This window comes from Bison bison, unplaced genomic scaffold (assembly GCF_000754665.1).
Source record: "Bison bison bison isolate TAMUID 2011002044 unplaced genomic scaffold, Bison_UMD1.0 scf7180017864105, whole genome shotgun sequence".
NCBI classification, from domain to species: domain Eukaryota; kingdom Metazoa; phylum Chordata; class Mammalia; order Artiodactyla; family Bovidae; genus Bison; species Bison bison.
Window position 1 is genome coordinate 2,116,001 of NW_011494677.1, and position 17,718 is coordinate 2,133,718.

General features: G+C 43.8%; 1 protein-coding gene across 1 annotated transcript in view; it reads right to left on the bottom strand.

Moving 5' to 3' along the window:
- Nucleotides 1-3,912: 3,912 nt before the first annotated feature.
- Nucleotides 3,913-17,718, bottom strand: part of KCNU1 (potassium channel, subfamily U, member 1) — a 144,474-nt gene continuing 130,668 nt past the window's right edge. The window contains 4 exon segments of the mRNA XM_010838791.1: nucleotides 3,913-4,324; nucleotides 6,204-6,328; nucleotides 8,736-8,930; nucleotides 15,238-15,377. Coding sequence (XP_010837093.1) covers nucleotides 3,913-4,324; nucleotides 6,204-6,328; nucleotides 8,736-8,930; nucleotides 15,238-15,377 — 872 coding nt within the window.

A 17,718-nucleotide genomic window follows, 5' to 3' on the forward strand; every position in this document is an offset into this window, starting at 1 on the left:
AGTTTAGTCTGAACTTAGCATCAGCTGCTAGGTTCCTTTCTTCTCAGCAGGCAGGGCTGGACTCATCCTGTATCCTTTCAAACCTCATTAGTGTGAGGGCTTTTCCTCCCTCTCTCTCGCCTCCTCTCCTCTCTTGCCCGTGATCCTTAAGCATGCCAATCTAGGAACCCACACAGCCGGCTTTGAGAGGTTCCGCTCTTTGTTTCATTGACCTGGAAGGAATAACCCATGCCTTGGAGCTGAAGGTTGTTTATTATTCCTCCAGGAAAATATTCACCAACTTGACTGAACTTTAACCTCCCTTAACTCCTTTATGGTTTGAAAGGTACTCAGCTTAAGGATTTTATAACTAATTAGAGATGTTTGGAATGTATTGTAGGTCTTAAATAGGAGTGAACACGCCAAAGAGCTAAATGTTGCAGGGCATAGTTTTTATTAAAATCCAAACCTCCAGATCTTCTCATTTGCCAGGAGTCACCACGTGTGCATGTGCTTATGTGCGTATGCATATGTGTATATGTAGGTGTTTATGTGGATGTGCAATTTGTATTACAGATATATATCACGTACATCTATGTTGCACATATATACATAAACACATATATACTCCTTGAAAGCCCTGCTTCTCAAAGTTAAACGTATGGATCACTTACACATCTTGTTAAAATCAGAATCAGATTCAACAGGTCTGGGATGGAGCCCACCTTCAGGTATTGTAGATGTTGCTGGTTTGGGGACCACATTTTGAACACCAAATCCTAAAGACATCATCACACATCGCCTTCCAGCTTCTTCAGGGTAACCTGGTTGTCCTCCTTCTTAGTCCTTTAAATGCTGCTCCAGTGTTTCTCTAGGCTTACGTGAACCATCCATTGGATAGGCGGCATTTTTGCTATTTCTCAAAATATCTGAAACAAGTACTCTGGTCTCCTGACTCCCATGTCCTTTCTGGTGATCACTGCACTGGTTATTGAAGGTCTATATCAGGGGTCTGGGAAGATGATGGAGAAACTGTAGGGTGACCCATGACCTCCCTCTCATTTATATGATATCTTTTATGTAATACATACATCTCTTAATTTTCTCTGGGGAGGAAGACTGTAGCTTTCATATAATTTCAGAAAGGTCAATGTCTTTTAAAAAAAATCATAAAAACCACTGAGTCACATACTGTTAAATTCATTGTACATTTTATCTTGTCTTCATGTCAGTCCTTCAATTGATAAGAATTGAATAATCATTATGAATTAAGTATCTGCCATATTACCAAAGGATCTAGTGTTATGACTTGTATTAAAATGTAAAGGGTACATTATATCTCTAGGTAAAGGGTTTGGTTCTAGAGTTATGGTGTCACTTGGCACATAAGTCTAGGAGGCCCTCTGCGAAATTTATTTTTCAAGACTGGCAACAGAAACGCTCACATACTGGCAATGGTTGCATATACCGCCTTATTTCTTTAGCCATATTTTTGGTACCCATTCCTCTAAAATGCTGGCAAGTAAAGAACTTTTCATTCAAATTTCTCTGCTACATTGAAAGTGAGACCATTTGAGGGCTACGTTTTTACTCTGAAGGTCCAGAGGCTAAGTTTAGATTAGAAAATAAATATAAAAACTATTAGTCTGTGCATATGAATATGCACAGGGCTTGTCCATCCCTTCTTAGGCATATTTTGTTTCTACTGAAACTGCTATATGGATAAAACGGCTCAGGGAAATGTGGCAAAGAAATAGTACTGTCTTTGCAGTAGATATTTGGTGTTACCTCTTCCTAGGTCATGAACTAGCCTTCCTTCCCTGAGGACAAGTCCTGCATTCAGAGGTACCCTGTTCCTCATCCACTGATAGCTGGGATGGAGAAGCCAAAGCTGAGTCCTCTTCATACTTTCTTTCAGAAATCAAGATCTGGTACCCTGTTCCTCATCCACTGATAGCTGGGATGGAGAAGCCAAAGCTGAGTCCTCTTCGTACTTTCTTTCAGAAATCAAGATCTGGTACCCTGTTCCTCATCCACTGATAGCTGGGATGGAGAAGCCAAAGCTGAGTCCTCTTCGTACTTTCTTTCAGAAATCAAGATCTGGTACCCTGTTCCTCATCCACTGATAGCTGGGATGGAGAAGCCAAAGCTGAGTCCTCTTCATACTTTCTTTCAGAAATCAAGATCTGATACACAGAAACAGGACAGTTAAATCTCTGATGTGCCTTCAACTCTAGCTGTAACTTTGGAATTGCAAGGAAATATATTTTGCCGTGTATACAGAAAAACAAAGAAAGTCAATCTGTAAAAAGAGAAAGATGAAGATGACTTAGCTAAACTTGAAAAATTTAAAAAAGGATCCTTGGTCTCTGACAACTTTTATTACAATCACTCTTTTTTCCCTACGTATATTAATTTCATTACAATGAAAGCTTTCCCAATACAAATTTTTTTCTCATAGATGAATATTTTGTTTCATTTCCTCTACTTGTGTTCTTAGAGGCACATGTTTATAGGTGCTGGTGTTGAATTAACTAGGTTTAAATATGGATTCGATCACTTACTAGCTAAATTCAGTAATTTGGATGCACTCATGCTAAAGTTTGTTGTTTATCTGAAATTAAACTTTAACTGGGTATCCTTTCTGGGAACTCTATTTGTGACATGGTTTCTTCCTTTGTCAAATGGAGGTAGTGATACCAAATTGACAAGGATGTTGTGAAAAACGTCAAGGATATCATAAACATTATGTAAAACCATTTAAGAGAAATAGAGTTTATTATTCTCTTTCCTCCTCCTTTTTCCCTGTATCGTATTTATAACACAAGAAGGCACTTCTTACCAGGCTCACCGTGCATGTGTGCTAAGTTGCTTCAGTCTTGTCTGACTCTTTGCGACCCTACAGACTATAGTTGGGCGACAGGCTCCTCTGTCCATGGGATTCTCCAGGCAAGGATACTGGAGTGGGTTGCTATGCCCTCCTCCTGGGGGTCTTCCTAACCCAGGGACTGAACACACATCTCTTATGTCTACCTGCATTGGCAGGTGGGTTCTTTACCACCAGTGCCGCCTGGGAAGCTCATGAGGTTCACCAATTGGGAGTAAATACTTCCTGAATGTGCTGAACTTTTACTCTGTTAACAGAGTAATACCCAGGCAAAATGACATAATGATGCAGTTTACAAGGAAGTGGACTGGTTCCTCTTGGAACACGGGGAAATGTTTTATTACCTCTCGTGAGCTGCCTTTGTTCTTCAATAAGAGGATCCGGAGGGTTATATATTTCAACCTACCTGACTTCACCCAGGTACCCCATTTGAGGACACTCTAATATTCATTTTTGTGCCAGGCCATGCCTAGGCTTTCATTATACACAAATTGCTTTCCAGTTCAAACAAGTATCTCTCCAAGTGGCCACTCTCATCTCCTATAGAAAGAGATGAGGAAACAAAAAGTAAGAGGGAAAAAGAGAAGATGATAATATACTAGTTCACTAGTTGCTTGTTTGAAGATAAAGAATGCAAGATGCTTGATTTGGGGCTCTTTATGTCTTGTCTCTTATGTCTAAGTCCTTCTCACTTTTATCTTGATGACTCATATCCCCTGTCTGGAGGAAACCCAGTCAAGTACTGAAGAACGTCTTTGACATAGCTCCAACCATCATGTTTCCTGCCTAAGAGATACAGAGCGATGCACTTCCCTTACAGAGGCATTTATCATCTATTTCTTTATTTATCACACCAAGTCCAGTGGGATTAAATCAAACTTCTGTCTCTTCCTAAACAGTGTGGGCTTGCTGGTCTAACCGCCACTGCACAATTGGCACACGATGGCAGACTTCCATGCTTATCTTCCGTGTTCAAAGTCACCATCTCTGGAGATGCTGTGTAAAGAGTGAGCCAGGGGCCCCTGGGGAATAGTGACAAGTCTAGTCTAATGGTGAAAGGCATAGGCATCTTCCACTGTGGTTTCCTCCATGCTTTCTTTTCCATTTTCTTCCACAGTTTCACCTGGGTATGTGCAATGGTGATGAGATGAATGTTTACTGCCCAGAGTCAATATTGCTTGCTTAGAATCAGTAGCAGGGATTGGTTTGGGCTCCAACAAAGGGACTGGCCTACGGGGCAGTTGTGATACACTCTCCCTGGCCTGGGCAACTAGAGGTGTTTGGTCAGGACTTACGTCTGGGACCGTCTCTTTTTTCAGTGGCATTATATTTATAATCTCATATGGAGCTGAAGCTTTACTATCCTTTTTGTAACAAGAGGTGCTGAAAGGGATGGCGCAGAACACGAGATCCGAGGGCAGCAGGCTGAACTCATTTTCTGGCCGGGTAATCACAAACCTGTAAGAAAAGCCAAACTTGAATTCTGTACCCCTGCAGCTGGGACAGTGTGGGTGCAGGGAGTGACCAAAATAAGAAAGTCAGTTGGCTGGGGGACAGAAAAGGAAAGATTTGTGTTGCCTTGCTTTATTTGGTTTCTGATTAATAATTAAAAAAAAAACAATCTTTGGTGTGGTGCAATAGGAGAGGCCCTGGACTAGTAACTGGGAGACTAGTATTTTCATCCTTGCCTCTGAAACCAACCATCTTTGATCTTGGACATGCTGTCTCCCTTCTGGGTCCTGCTCTTCCCATCATTTTAATGGGAGTGGGGTAGGACCACGGTTTGGGCCAGTCATTTTCTGATGGCTTTTCTAACTCTAGGCTCTGGGCTTGCCTATTCTCCCAATCACCGCAGTCCACAGCATTTCCAGAGGTGTTGGGGGGAAGCGGATGGAGCCCAGACATAGACAGACAGACAGAGATGGAGGGAGGAGATGTCAGTATCATTCATGCTTTCCAGTGCCATTTCCTGAGCATCATACTCCTCCGCCATCTTTGTGGTCAACGCTCTACAGCCATACCACCCTCCCTCTTGACTCATCAGTGTCATCCACAGAGCTCCATGTTTATTTAAGCCTTTGGCACATGGGATGCGTTTTCTCTCCAACTCCGGGGCCGCCGTCACCTGACGTGCCTGCAGTGCCTGCATGATTTATGACTCCAACAGGCAGACCAATTTCTTTGACTTCCACTCCCCAGCGATCTTTATCTCCTAACCACTTTCCTGGCCACATACTGATGTTATGACTTCCTGACATATCCTGCCGGCTACAATCTTACACTTCAATCAATCACTCTCTGCCCGCAACTTCCCATCACTCTTTCTCTCTCTTGTTTCCTTACTCTGAGGACCACTGATCTTGAATTTCATCAGGATTTCCCATTCCCCTGTCCTTTTGTAGTTTTGCTTCTACGAATCCACCATAAACTCCTTCTTCCATCCTTTGCAGCAATTACTGTACCTTTTACCTCTGTTTCCACTCCCTGTGAACTTTCCCCTCTCTTCTCTCAGCAGGGGCTTAGCCATCTGTTGCTGAGAAATCCTAGTGTTATGTTATGTAAACATTCCCGGAAGCTCAGCCCTCATCTGCAGCCAGGTTGACCTTGGCATCCTTTCTTTCCCTTCTCTTCTCCTTTGAGCCGAGAAACTGTCTTTCTTTGTATTCACCGCAACTCCACTTGGAGTGATTTGACTTCCTTCCCCTTTCTCCTGAAACAGTCCATTTCCACTCTGGTATTTTTAATTTCTCCTTCTCTACCAAATCCTGCGCACTCCCACCATGAGACTCTCAGCCTGGAAGTCCATCGCTGTGCTGTCTACAAACGGCACCATCTTTTTTTATTCCTCCTCCCTCCACACATTTTCTCTGTCTTCCCTCCTGCTGTCACATTGATCTTTCTTTAAACTGAAATCTCTACATATCGCTCCCAAGACTTAGATGGACCAAGCACAGTGGCTAGAAGAGGCACTCAATAAATACTTACCCAGTGAACCCAGCAGTGAACAAGTGGATCTTTTCAAAGTGGACAGTGGCTTTCAGCTTTAAAAAGTTGCACAGCCATGGGTCAGGGGTAACTTGCAAAATAATTCAGACTTAAAATCTGGGTGTACATCTCAAACTTCATTGGGGATAAAGATCCCATTCTCTTCACATGGCCAGTACTAACTGGATCCCAATCATCAGGGTTCATTCCTATTATTGATACTGATCCTACATATCTACTTCCCCACACCCTTCATTGCAACGAGAGGCCTTGAATTCTGGCCACCCCTTTCATTCCTGAATGAAGTAGCTTTGGCCTTTATGCTTGGATGGGGGCCCAGCACCTTTCGCACCAGCGTACTTCCCTTTTGTGCTCTGGATTGCGCTCTTCTTCATCTATCATGCGGTATAAGCCGAGGCACAGGATTCCAAGATTATTTAATGAGCCGCAGAATATTTGTCCAAAAGTTTTTCTTGGCTGGGGAGAGAAAAGAGAAAAACACATGCCCAGTGGCACTTAAAATTAAGCCACAGCAAGCACTGGAGTTGTCATCTGCCTTTCCTCCCGGTAGAAGCCTGGAAGACCCGAGAGCCACCTCCTAGTACCTTTGTGGTGGTAAGTGGCCAGGAAACCAGGTTTACCATTAGTCTTGAGCATCTCATACCAGCAACTGTTTCACTCTGGTCTTTGAAGAGCCTCTGATGCACGGGGTGTTGCGAAGTGTTATGCTCGCTTTTATCAATACTGATATGTTTTGGTAACGACTAACAAGGAACAATGAGCGCCAGGTTGGAAATGCTGTTTTCAAGGCATGCCATGAGCTGGGATGTTAAGTGACCTCCAGAGAGCAGTCTTCTTTTGACCCTGCTCTCAGGTTACTGCCAACAAGGCGCTACAAGTGGACCTCAGGTTTCCAAAGCAGCAGCAAATGGATCCTGGGAATTTGAAAACCAACAGTCTGTTTAGGTCCGTGATACCTCAGGGTAAAGAACAGAGCGAGGCCCACACATCAGTGGAGAAGAAAGGGCTTACCAATCCTCTGCCACCTCTGGCACCAACAGGACGTGGCCAGCGGCAGCCGTCCTGGGCTTAGAATTGCTCACAAGTCAACCTTAGACGAGGAGCCCAGGACCACAGAGATTTGAAGGACTAGACCACGGAGGGAGCTTTGGAATGCTGTGTGTACTGGGCAATCAGACGCACAAGGCATGGGGTTCACCCTTCTTGGTGGTACCTGCCGAGACACGGCAGGCACAGAGGCTGGAGGTTTGTGAAGAAGGGGTTCTGCTCATGTCCCTATAAAGGCCAGACTCTGACAGCGACACTGGGGAGCCAAAGGCCACGCCACTCAACACCAAACCCAGGGGCATCACACTGACAAGTGGACTCCTCTTTGCAGGGCTGGACTTGACTCAGATCCCCAAATGCCAGATGCCTCACTAGAATTTTCCAGAATTATCTTTTCCTTGCTGTAATCCACTGTTTGCTAGTTCTGAGGACCGAGAAAACTCAGGCATTTTTCACTGGCTGGCCCAATAAGATTCTTAGACCGAACACGGAGTCCTTCTGCCTGATTTCAGATGACATGATCCAATTTCTTTAATAGCTAAAGTGTAGGGAGAGTGGGCGGGCCCTTGGTCAGAGTGCCTTAGAGGGACCCTGCTTGGCCACTTGGAGACAATATGGTCTCAGGTAAGTACCTCAGCTTCTTGATCTGTTCAATGAAATTAAATGATACCTACCTTGTAAATCCTTGGATAGATTAAGTGAATTAAAAAAAAAAAAGCAGACAGGCCTAAGCAAATGCTCAGTGAATATTAATCATTACACTTATCATTAGTATCCTTGTCAAAGGACAAAGTTGTTGAACCCCTCTGATGCTTCCAGGGCACTTTATTTTTTGCCTGGAAGATGAGGATCATATCAACTGCTTGATATAGCTCAAGATAAATATAACATGTGAAAATGACTGTAAACTGGAAATAACTATGACTATGTTACATTAATTTTTGTTATCATTGTTATTATTTATACAGTATAAGCTGTCTAAGAACGCAGACAGGTTGGATCCTTTCCAAAACTCAGGGAGGTAAGGACATGGGAAACTATTGTGAGAAAGAAGAGCTGTACAGCCACTTTGGAGAACAGTGTGGAGATGCCTTAAAAACTGGGAATAGAACGGCCACATGACCCAGCAATCCCACTGCTGGGCATGCATTCTGAGGAGACCAGAACTGAAAGAGACAGATGTACCCCAGTGATCACTGCAGCACTGTTTACAATAGTCAGGACATGGAAGCAACCTAGATGTCCATTGGTAGATGAGTGGATAAGGAAGTTGTGGTACACATACACAATGGAATACTACTGAGCTATAAAAATGAATGCATTTGAGTCAGTTCTAATAAGGTGGATGAACCTGGAACCTATTATACAGAGTGAAGAAAATCAGAAAGAGAAAGACCAACACTGTAAATTAACACATATATATATAGAATTTGGAAAGACGGTACCCTTTCCCACAGGCAGGGCAGCAAAGGAGATACAGATGTAAATAACAGAATTTTGGACTCAACGGGAGAGGTGAGGGGGGCATGATTTGAAAGAATAGTGTTGAAACATGTTCATTACCATATATAAAGTACATAAAGACCAGTGCGAGTCTGCTGCATGAAGCAGGGCACGCAAAGCCAGTGCTCTGGGACAACCCAGAAGGATAGGATGGGTGGGAGGTGGGAGGAGGGTTCAGAATGGGGGGAACACATGTATACCTGTGGCCGATTCATGTCAAAGTAGGGCAAAAACCATCACAATATTGTAAAGTCATTATTCTCCAATTTAAATAAATTATTATTATTTTTTTTTTAAAGAAGAGCTGACTCACTTCAATGTCTGACAGGACGGTCTGGTTTAAGGAGAGCAGCCCCAGCTTACACCGCATCTTTCCAGGTAAAATCGTAGAGTAGCTGGTATTCAGCCCAAGTAACTTTTCTTTATCCAGATGTTGTTCCAGCTGAAAATTCATCCCTCCTGTCACTAGCATCTGAAGTAACTCTACAACATGGTAGTTGTAGAAAGCCTGGAGAGCAAGGAGAAGGCATGTACAAAATCAGAAGAGCTGCTCTGTAGACCGTGGAGGTGAGAGAGGTGGGAATTACTGGGTATGGCTGTCTGAAATGGATCCGATGGTTCAAAGCTCTGTCTCTCATTATCATTAATTTTGTTAAAGATTTTTTTTTTTTTTTTTGGACATGGATCACTTTCCAAGTCTTTATTGAATTTGTTACAATATTGCTTCTATTTTATGTGTTGTTTTTTGGCCTTGAGGCATGTAGGATCTTATTCACTCTCCAACCAGGGATTGGGCCTGGACCACCTGCATTGGAAGGTGAAGTCTTAACCACTGGACCACTAGGGAAGTCCCATCATTATCCTTATTAAAATCAACCAAAAGCTGGTGGTTTGGGTATGGTGCTGGGTTAAGCAAAGTGCAGAGAAAATAACACTTACCGTATTCCCGCTCCTGAGGGAGGGCTCTAGCATTAGAAATTAATGGGTAAATGATACTGACACCATGGTAGTCCCCACTTCCAAAAATGATCAGAGGAGAATAGCAGGCCATAGACACCCTAATAATATCAACATGTATTTAAAAATATGCATTTAATGAGACATCAATACATTTTCCTTAGGTGGTGGTTGTTTAGTTGCTGAGTCATGTCTGACTCTTTTTGACACCATGGACTACAGCATGCCAAGCTCCTCTGTCCTTTACTATCTTCTGGAGTTTGCTCAAATTCATGTCCATTGAGTCAGTGATGCTATCTAAGCATCTCATCTCCTAACGGCCCCTTCTCCTCTTGCCCTAATCTTTCCGAGCATCAGGGTCTTTTCCAATAAGTCGGCTCTTTTCATCAGGTGGCCAAAGTACTGGAGCTTCAGCTTCAGCATTTCCTTAGGGGACTATAGATATTATTATTGTCTATTCTTGAATCTTCTGGATGTGGATCTACTTACATTCCTTTTGATTCTGACCTATGTGAGGACAGGTGTTATCTCTCATAGCTATTATAGAACACTTCAAAAACTGTATGTGTTGAGTAAATGAATGGAATTTTAGAATATTTGACATCAAAATGAAGCCAGAGATTGATGTGTGGTCAACTTAGTTTGAAACTAGCTTGAGTCGGAATAAGCATAGCCATTTTCTTAAGCTTCTTTTCCAAAGGATTCCTACATAGTGTGTTGACTAGGCAGTGACGTACATGGAAACATCACTGTAATAACTGCCCATGAGGTTTTCTCAAATCTATTGTTATCTATGTAAAGTTTTTAATTTCCTACCTTTGTCTTAGTTAAATTGGGCTTTCATTCCAGTAGAAATAATTTACGTGGCTATATAGCGCTTATGTAAAAATCAGTACTTTTGTTTTCATTATAAACAATAGGAATGACTTAATTGCTATTGAGAAATTTTACCATTGACTTTCTCTGTCCAAATTCAGGGATTTGCCTCCTGAAGCCTGGGTTGTGAGAGGGGCCTCTTTACGAGTCTTCTTCTTATTTGCGATCCATCACTCAAAATGCTTGCAGAAAGATTGTCTAGAAATACAAATTTGGACTTTCACTGTCAGACCTCTGCTGGAAAACCGAGCTCAGACTCATTTCTGTGGCATTCAAAGATGCACAAGATCTGACGTTCCCTCCAGGGCACACTGGTCTCTCTGCAGCCGCTCAAGCTACACACTTACTCCTTCATGCCCTTGTTTTGGAACATCGGCTTCATCTTTCCTTTATGAAACTGGCAGACTCTTCATGGGCCTCCTTATCAGAGTGAAATTTTCCTTGCTTTGCGATCCTATGGTCACTGGCTTTCATTCTGCATTTGAGAGCTAACTGTTTGTAGGGAACATATCCAGGTTTGAATCTTGGGCTGGTGTGTTCTAGCAGAATACCTTTGGACAAGTCATGCATTCTCTTAGCCACAGTTTTATGATCTTAAAGCTGACATGGTAATACCCATTTTTGAGCACTATTTGTGGGATTAAATGAGATACGCAGCGTGCACACTGAATTCTACTATCTCTGACATTGGTTCTCAGGGACCTAGATCACCTGGAGTGATATTTGTGAGAGCAGATTTCCAAGACCCCTGATCTACTGGATCAGAATTACCAAAGAGGAGTTGGAATCAAAATTTAAAGGACACCTTTGGTGGTTTGGACACCGGTGGTCCTCAAACCACACTGGGAGGGAGCAACGCTGCCTTAAATGAAGTGGTCTTTCAGACAGACGTTATCTACTCAATATTCATGTTCTCAGGAGTGCATTGGACCAAGCAGGTGTAAAAATACTAAGTGCAAAGATGGTTTCAAATAATTAATTATTGTAAATAATTTTAAAAATTGAGTGCAAAAACAGCTGTAAGAATATTGAGTGCAACTGGCAGCTGATTTTTAACAAGTAAATGCGTATTTCTAGGAAAATATAGAGACCACTGGAGAAGGTAAGCTGGGAAAGAATATAATCTAAGTCAATTAAGAGAAAATAAAAAGAATTTCTATAATATTTTTCAGATTAAAGATGACTTCAAATGCTTTCTCCATCCTCACATCCAGACTGCAAAGATTCCCTAAGTGACATTCCTTTCTGTTGTGTCCTGTGACCTCCCAGAAGGATGCTTAAGGATCCAGCTCCCTGAAATCCAGGAGGGTGCAGAGGTTGTAAATCCAGGCTGGGCCACAATCCGTTTAAGAACAAGTGGCTGCAGTGCAGAATGATCAAACATAATGCTGTTAGGATAATTCTCCACTGATTAAAGAAAAAGGTGTAACTTCTAGGGTTATCCTGGTGTCCATGGCTCTGGGGAAGCGTACTTTACATATTTAATGGAGAGAGGCTTAGCTTTTGAATATATCGTTTCTTCAGTGTTGACATCAAAAGGCTTGCAATTCTATATTGGGGGAAATAATGGGATTTACATGTCACCCTTACCCTGCGAGCTCATCTAATATCCTTATTATTCAGGATTTCATAGCACTACCCTATGGGTCTCTTTCTTTTTTTCTTTCCTCCCTCCCTCTCTTCATTGTTTCTTTTCTTTTTTTTTTTTTTTTTACTTTGTCAAGGAAATATGCAAGTTGAAATGTGCTTGAAATAGTCTAGGGCTTCTAAACTTGGAGAATGTTTCTAATATAATCAGATTTACTAGAATTTGGACTTCCAATGCTAGAAAATATTGTAGAAAAGGGTTTTAACTTTGAACTACAATGAAGCTTGAGGTCTCTCTCTTAACCCAGGATATCACTCCTTAACAACACAGATGCTAGCAGCCTAGCTACTTGCTGCTTTTTCTTCCAAGAGTTTCTCAAAAGGCCTGAAGACCAAGATTTTTTGAGTAATACTTCTGAGAATGAGGCTATATGGGAGGAAAAACTGAGTGAACTTGAGAAACCAGATAACTTCTGTTACTGTCCTTACCTTCTTATAAGTAAAGGAAAATGCCTTCTCTTTTATGTCTAGTTCTGAAATTCTATTATTATAAAGTTTTGCTCCCATGGATGTGTGTGTGGGGTGTGGTCTGGGTGCCCCACCCGTAGAGTTTTTTATACTTTATTTTTTAAAAATTTGTATTTATTTTTGGCTGTGCTTGCATCCTCACTGCAGCATGCGGGCTACTCTGGTGGTGGCTCGTGGGCTTCTCACTGTGATGGCTTGTTTTTGCGGAGCACGGGCTCTTGTGCTCAGGTTCAGTAGTTGTGGCACACGGGCTTAGTTTTTCCATGACATGTGGGATCTTCCCGGATCAAGGATTAAATCCGTGTCCCCTGCATTAGCCACCAGGGCCCCCTCCAGATTTTAATCTTTATAGCATCGAACTATAAAGGATTTATCAGTTCAGTTCAGTTGCTCAGTCACGTCCAACTTTTTGCAACCCCATGAACTGCAGCATGCCAGGCCTCCCTGTCCATCACCAACTCCCGGAGTTCACTCAAACTCACGTCCATCAAGTCGGTGATGCCATCCAGCCATCTCATCCTCTGTTGTCCCCTTCTCCTCCTGCCCCTAATCCCTCCCAGCATCAGGGTCTTTTCCAATGAGTCAACTCTTCACATCAGGTGGCCAAATATTGGAGTTTCAGCTTTAGCATCAGTCCTTCCAATGAACACCCAGGACTGATCTCCTTTAGGATGGACTGGTTGGATCTCCTTGCAGTCCAAGGCACTCTCAAGAGTCTTCTCCAATGCCACAGTTCAAAGGCATCAATTCTTCGGCGCTCAGCTTTCTTCACAGTCCAACTCTCACATTTATACATGACCACTGGAAAAACCATAGCCTTGACTAGACAGTCCTTTGTTGGCAAAATCCTTTATAAAATATAGAGATTTAAAATTACAGGTTATAGGTGTGTTTCTCCAGCTGGGCCAGGTGTTTACAGTAATATTCCAGGGGATACCTGAAGGTACTGTGTTGGCTGAATCAGAATATTTGGAGGAAAAATCCACTAATTTTTTATTTTAAAAAATGACAGATGTATCAGGGGATAGAAGGGGGAAGTGCATGAAAATCTCAAACATAACGTCAGTGCTTCCAAGTAGGGATGAGTTCACACCACTTTATTCGGGCTCAGCTCTCTCCCAGGACATGTGAGTTTCTTCTCCTTGTGTTTCTCACTGGTGATTTAGCACAGAGCAGTTTTCAGAGGACTTGTGAGGAGGGGGAGGAAATAGAGGCAACCTAGACTGGGGTCGAGGAGGGACCTCACCCTGTTCCAGAAGCTGCAGAGGCGTCAGCCCCCTTCATCCGAGGCAGCCTGTCCTGAACACACCTGTTGGTAGCCCCGCCCTCTGCAGAGGAGGGCACGGGGGAAACACACATTCTGATTCTAATTATAACCTCTGACTCTGCAGCCATGGAAACCAAGCTCTTGGTGCATCAAGCTGGACAGCAGGCAGGAAGAGCCCAGTCTAGAAGATGCTCCTTGGGGAGGGAAATGATGGGACGAAATGGACATGCGGCTGAATGGCAGACAAGACTCCTGACTGGGACCTGGAGACATGACTCAGAACAGAGGGGAACAGGAATCTGGTTCTCTTATTTTCGGCCTGTTGGTCAGATTCTCTAACTTCTAAGTAGTAGTTTCTAAAGTCTTCTTTACAACTGAAATCCTTCTTCTAATCAAGCCGTTTGCAGAAACCTCATGCGGGATCCAGCTGAGAGTAGAGCTGTTCGGATTGGGGGAAAGTGGTGGGGAGACATTGGGAGCTGGAGCACCCTGGTCCCCTTCTCCCTCTCCATCCCATGGCAGCTCTGGAGCACCCCGGGAGGCAGATTCCTCCAAGCACAACCTCAGTGTACTGAAAACACACTCATCATCACAGAAAGAGACTTCTAGAGCAGCAGTGGATCTGGTTGCAAGATCTAACTCTGGAACCTTAGGGATTTGTCACGTGTGAGTGCAGTAACCTTTGGCACCTTATTTACCCCTTTAGGCTTCAGATTCCTGATCTAGGAAACAAGGCTAGTGGGACTTTCCTGGTGGTCCGGTGGTTAAGAACTTGCCTGACAATGCAGGGGACACAGGTTTGATTCCTGATCAGGGAACTGAGACCCCGCATGCCACGGGACAACTAAGCCGGCGAGCCACAACTCCTGAGCCTGCACACCCCAGAGTCTACGCAGGCACCACAATGAAGAGAGGCCCCCGCTCACCACAACTTGAGAAAGCACATGCCCAGCAATGAAGTCCCAGCACAGCCAAAACTAGATAAATAAATAAAAAGAAGGCTAGGAATTATATCCTCCTAATTGGGTGGATGGGAGAATTAAACAGATAATGTGGGTAAGGCATTTAGCTGAGATCTTGGGCCCAAGGAAAAGCCTGAGGGATGACGTTATGACTGTTCCTAAGGTGGGTTCCCTGGTGGCTGAGATGGTAAAGAGTCTGCCTGCAAAGCGGGAGACCAGGGTTTGATCCCTGGGTTAGGAAGATCCCCTGGAGAAGGGAATGGCAACCCACTCCAGTATTCTTGCCTGGAGAATCCCATGGACAGAGGAGTCTGGGGGCTACAGTCCATGGGGTCGCAAAGAGTCAGACATGACTGAGCGACTAACACACGCTACAAGGTGGGTTCTATGCTGTTGATGTGCATATTCCCCCTGGTATTGAGTGTCCTGGCTCCAAGGGCTTTACGTTTCTAATCTTAAAAATGCAAGCTTGCCTTGCCACACAGTTATGAGAAAAGGCAAAATAATGTCAAGTGTTTCTGGAAAATCAGAGAATGCAGAATTGCGAGGCATCAGTTAGCATCATCCCTGGACACCCACGTGCTCTGCCCCTAGGCAAGGGGCTGGTCGTGTGGGCTCCTGGGCTTTGTGGCACTCACCGTGGCCAGGAGAGAATCTAAGAAGCTGCCAGAAAAGACGGTGCCAGTGGCGAAGGAAGTGCTCAGATGCAGGTTCGTTCCGGAGAAGTTCCATTCCATCCCACTGAGCTGTTCAATAAAGTGGATGTTGGAAGGATTTTCTGCAAGAAAACAGGCAAAAGGGAAAGGCAGGCAGACAAGTTTAGGAACACAGGACTTTCAGAGCAGACTGACCAAGTGCGGGGGGTTGAGGGGAGGGGGGAACCATTGCTCAAAGGGACAGATGCCACTATGGGGTCCATGTGGGACCTGCCTCAATTTTAGTACTTTTTTTTTTTTCCTTTCCGAGTATCTTCATCCCCTGAAGATGGGATATCCTTTTGAGTACCTTCACAATCAAGGAGTTATTCTTGGATCTTAGGCTCAGTTTCTCCAAGCAAGTATCCTGAAAATCACTCTGTATAATTTGTCTTTCAAGCCAGGACACTTTGAGGGGAAGGTGGGGAACACTTTCAATGATCACACAGGTATAAAAGACATAAATAGAACATCTGCTCACCCCTGTCATTGTCTTTTTCTCCATATACTGTTTCACAGATGGCTTGGTATTTACTTAGGTTCTTAGAGTCATGTGGGTCTAGAATGAGTTAATCAGGGCTTCCAAAACTTAGTGTGCAAAGTGAACTAACTGGGGATCCTGTTATGACACATCTTCTGATCCACTGGGTCTAAGGTGGGCCTGAGCGTCCGTGTGTCCAACAAGCTTCCAGACGCTGCTGCTACAGCTGATGTGTGGACTACACTTTGAGTAGCAAGGGCTTCGAGAATCATCCTAACCAAACCAGGGTGGCAGCGGCCGGATTATCCATTAGCAAATCCGTGCCAGCCTCAAGCTACAGCTCAGACCCGTGTAGGCAACCTCTGAGCTCAATGCAATCATTCATTTCTAGGACAGCAGAGGCACTGACTGTCTTCGTTCCATGACTATTGCTTGAAAAATGTTTTTGTATAGAGGACAGCATTGGCAGACAGTGATAATGTCTCCTACCAGAGCAAAGGGAAGTCACGCTTACTGCCCATTTATAAAAGATTCTGGTACCCGAAGCTCAGGGTTCCTCTCCAACAAGCAATTCATGGTGGATCCAGGTGTTATTTGGTCCTCTTCATGCCCCTTTGTGGGAACTAAGGCTAGGGAAACCAGCAAAAAAATAAGGATGCTACTGCTATTGCTGTGGGTGCTAAACTATTCACTCTCTCTGACCCAGTGGTCTTGTGTCTTCCATAAACTGGGCAGATTAATCTGTTATAGCTGGCAAGTTGCATGATGTCTTAGATCCTTCAAAGTTCTTGACTGTCCTATTACTGATCCAAACAAATCTATTGGACATGCAACTCAGAGCACACTCTTTCCTGAGCTTGGGTTGGTCCCTCGTTCTTAAAATTATTCCTTAGTCAAGTTTGGGGGAAGCAATAGACTTCTGGTATTAGGGAATAATTTTCTTCCAAGAACTATGTATATTTATAAAAGATGAGGGAGGTATGACTAATATCAACCCAAATTTCCTATGCACACATACTTTCTTCCTCTTGTACTGCCAACCCTCAACACACACACACACACACACACACACACACACCCCAGAAGCCCTTGTCCCGTTCTTGCTGTGTCATCCTAAACCAGTGTGCTTCAGTGTTCCCAGTCGTTATCCTGCATTGTACACTCTGTACTGAAATGCTGGCTCTCAAATCCGCAGCTCTTATGTCACTGTGATCCTTCCTTGCAGCCAAAGAACAGAAACTGAGTGAACTGGCAGGAGAATTGTTCGGCTAATTTGACAAGTGCTGCCAGGTGCCAGAAAGTGTTTAGTTGAACAAAGCTGTATGTCCCTGGAGAGTGACCAGATGCATTTCTGGGGCCAGTGAGAAGCTCGCTGGTCCCCTCCCAACCACTCTAACTTATACAAAACTTAGGGTATATACACATCAGGGTGACAGATGGCTCAAAAGGGAATAAAAATAAAACAAAAAATGAGAACTGTAGCCAACAGTTTTAGGGTGGTTACGGACAGACTGGCAGGGACGAGTCAGACTCAAGGGCTCTGAGATCTTCCAACCTGGATTTGAAGGGCTAGGGCTCCGGGGCACAGGGACTAGACTGTTGCCCGCCCTCCTATGCACAGCCACTCCCAAACCACAGAGTAGTGTCACCCACTGGTTCCTCTCTATGTTCACCTGCTTCATTTCTGGAACTCTGACTTCTGCTCATCTGCTTGGTTAAAGTTTCATTTGGCTTACATACTCTGAATCATAAAATTCCCACTAAAACATTTGTTACATCCTTGAATCAAGTCAAATCTCATGCCTGGGGCCAACTTTAGAGACTGACTTTGAGCTGATCCAACCTATGTTAAAGGTACCGCCCCTTCTTCCGTAACCTCCCCTTTTCTCACCAACTATTACCAGTATTAAACCCAGGGTCTCCCTGAGTGCCTCACAAACACC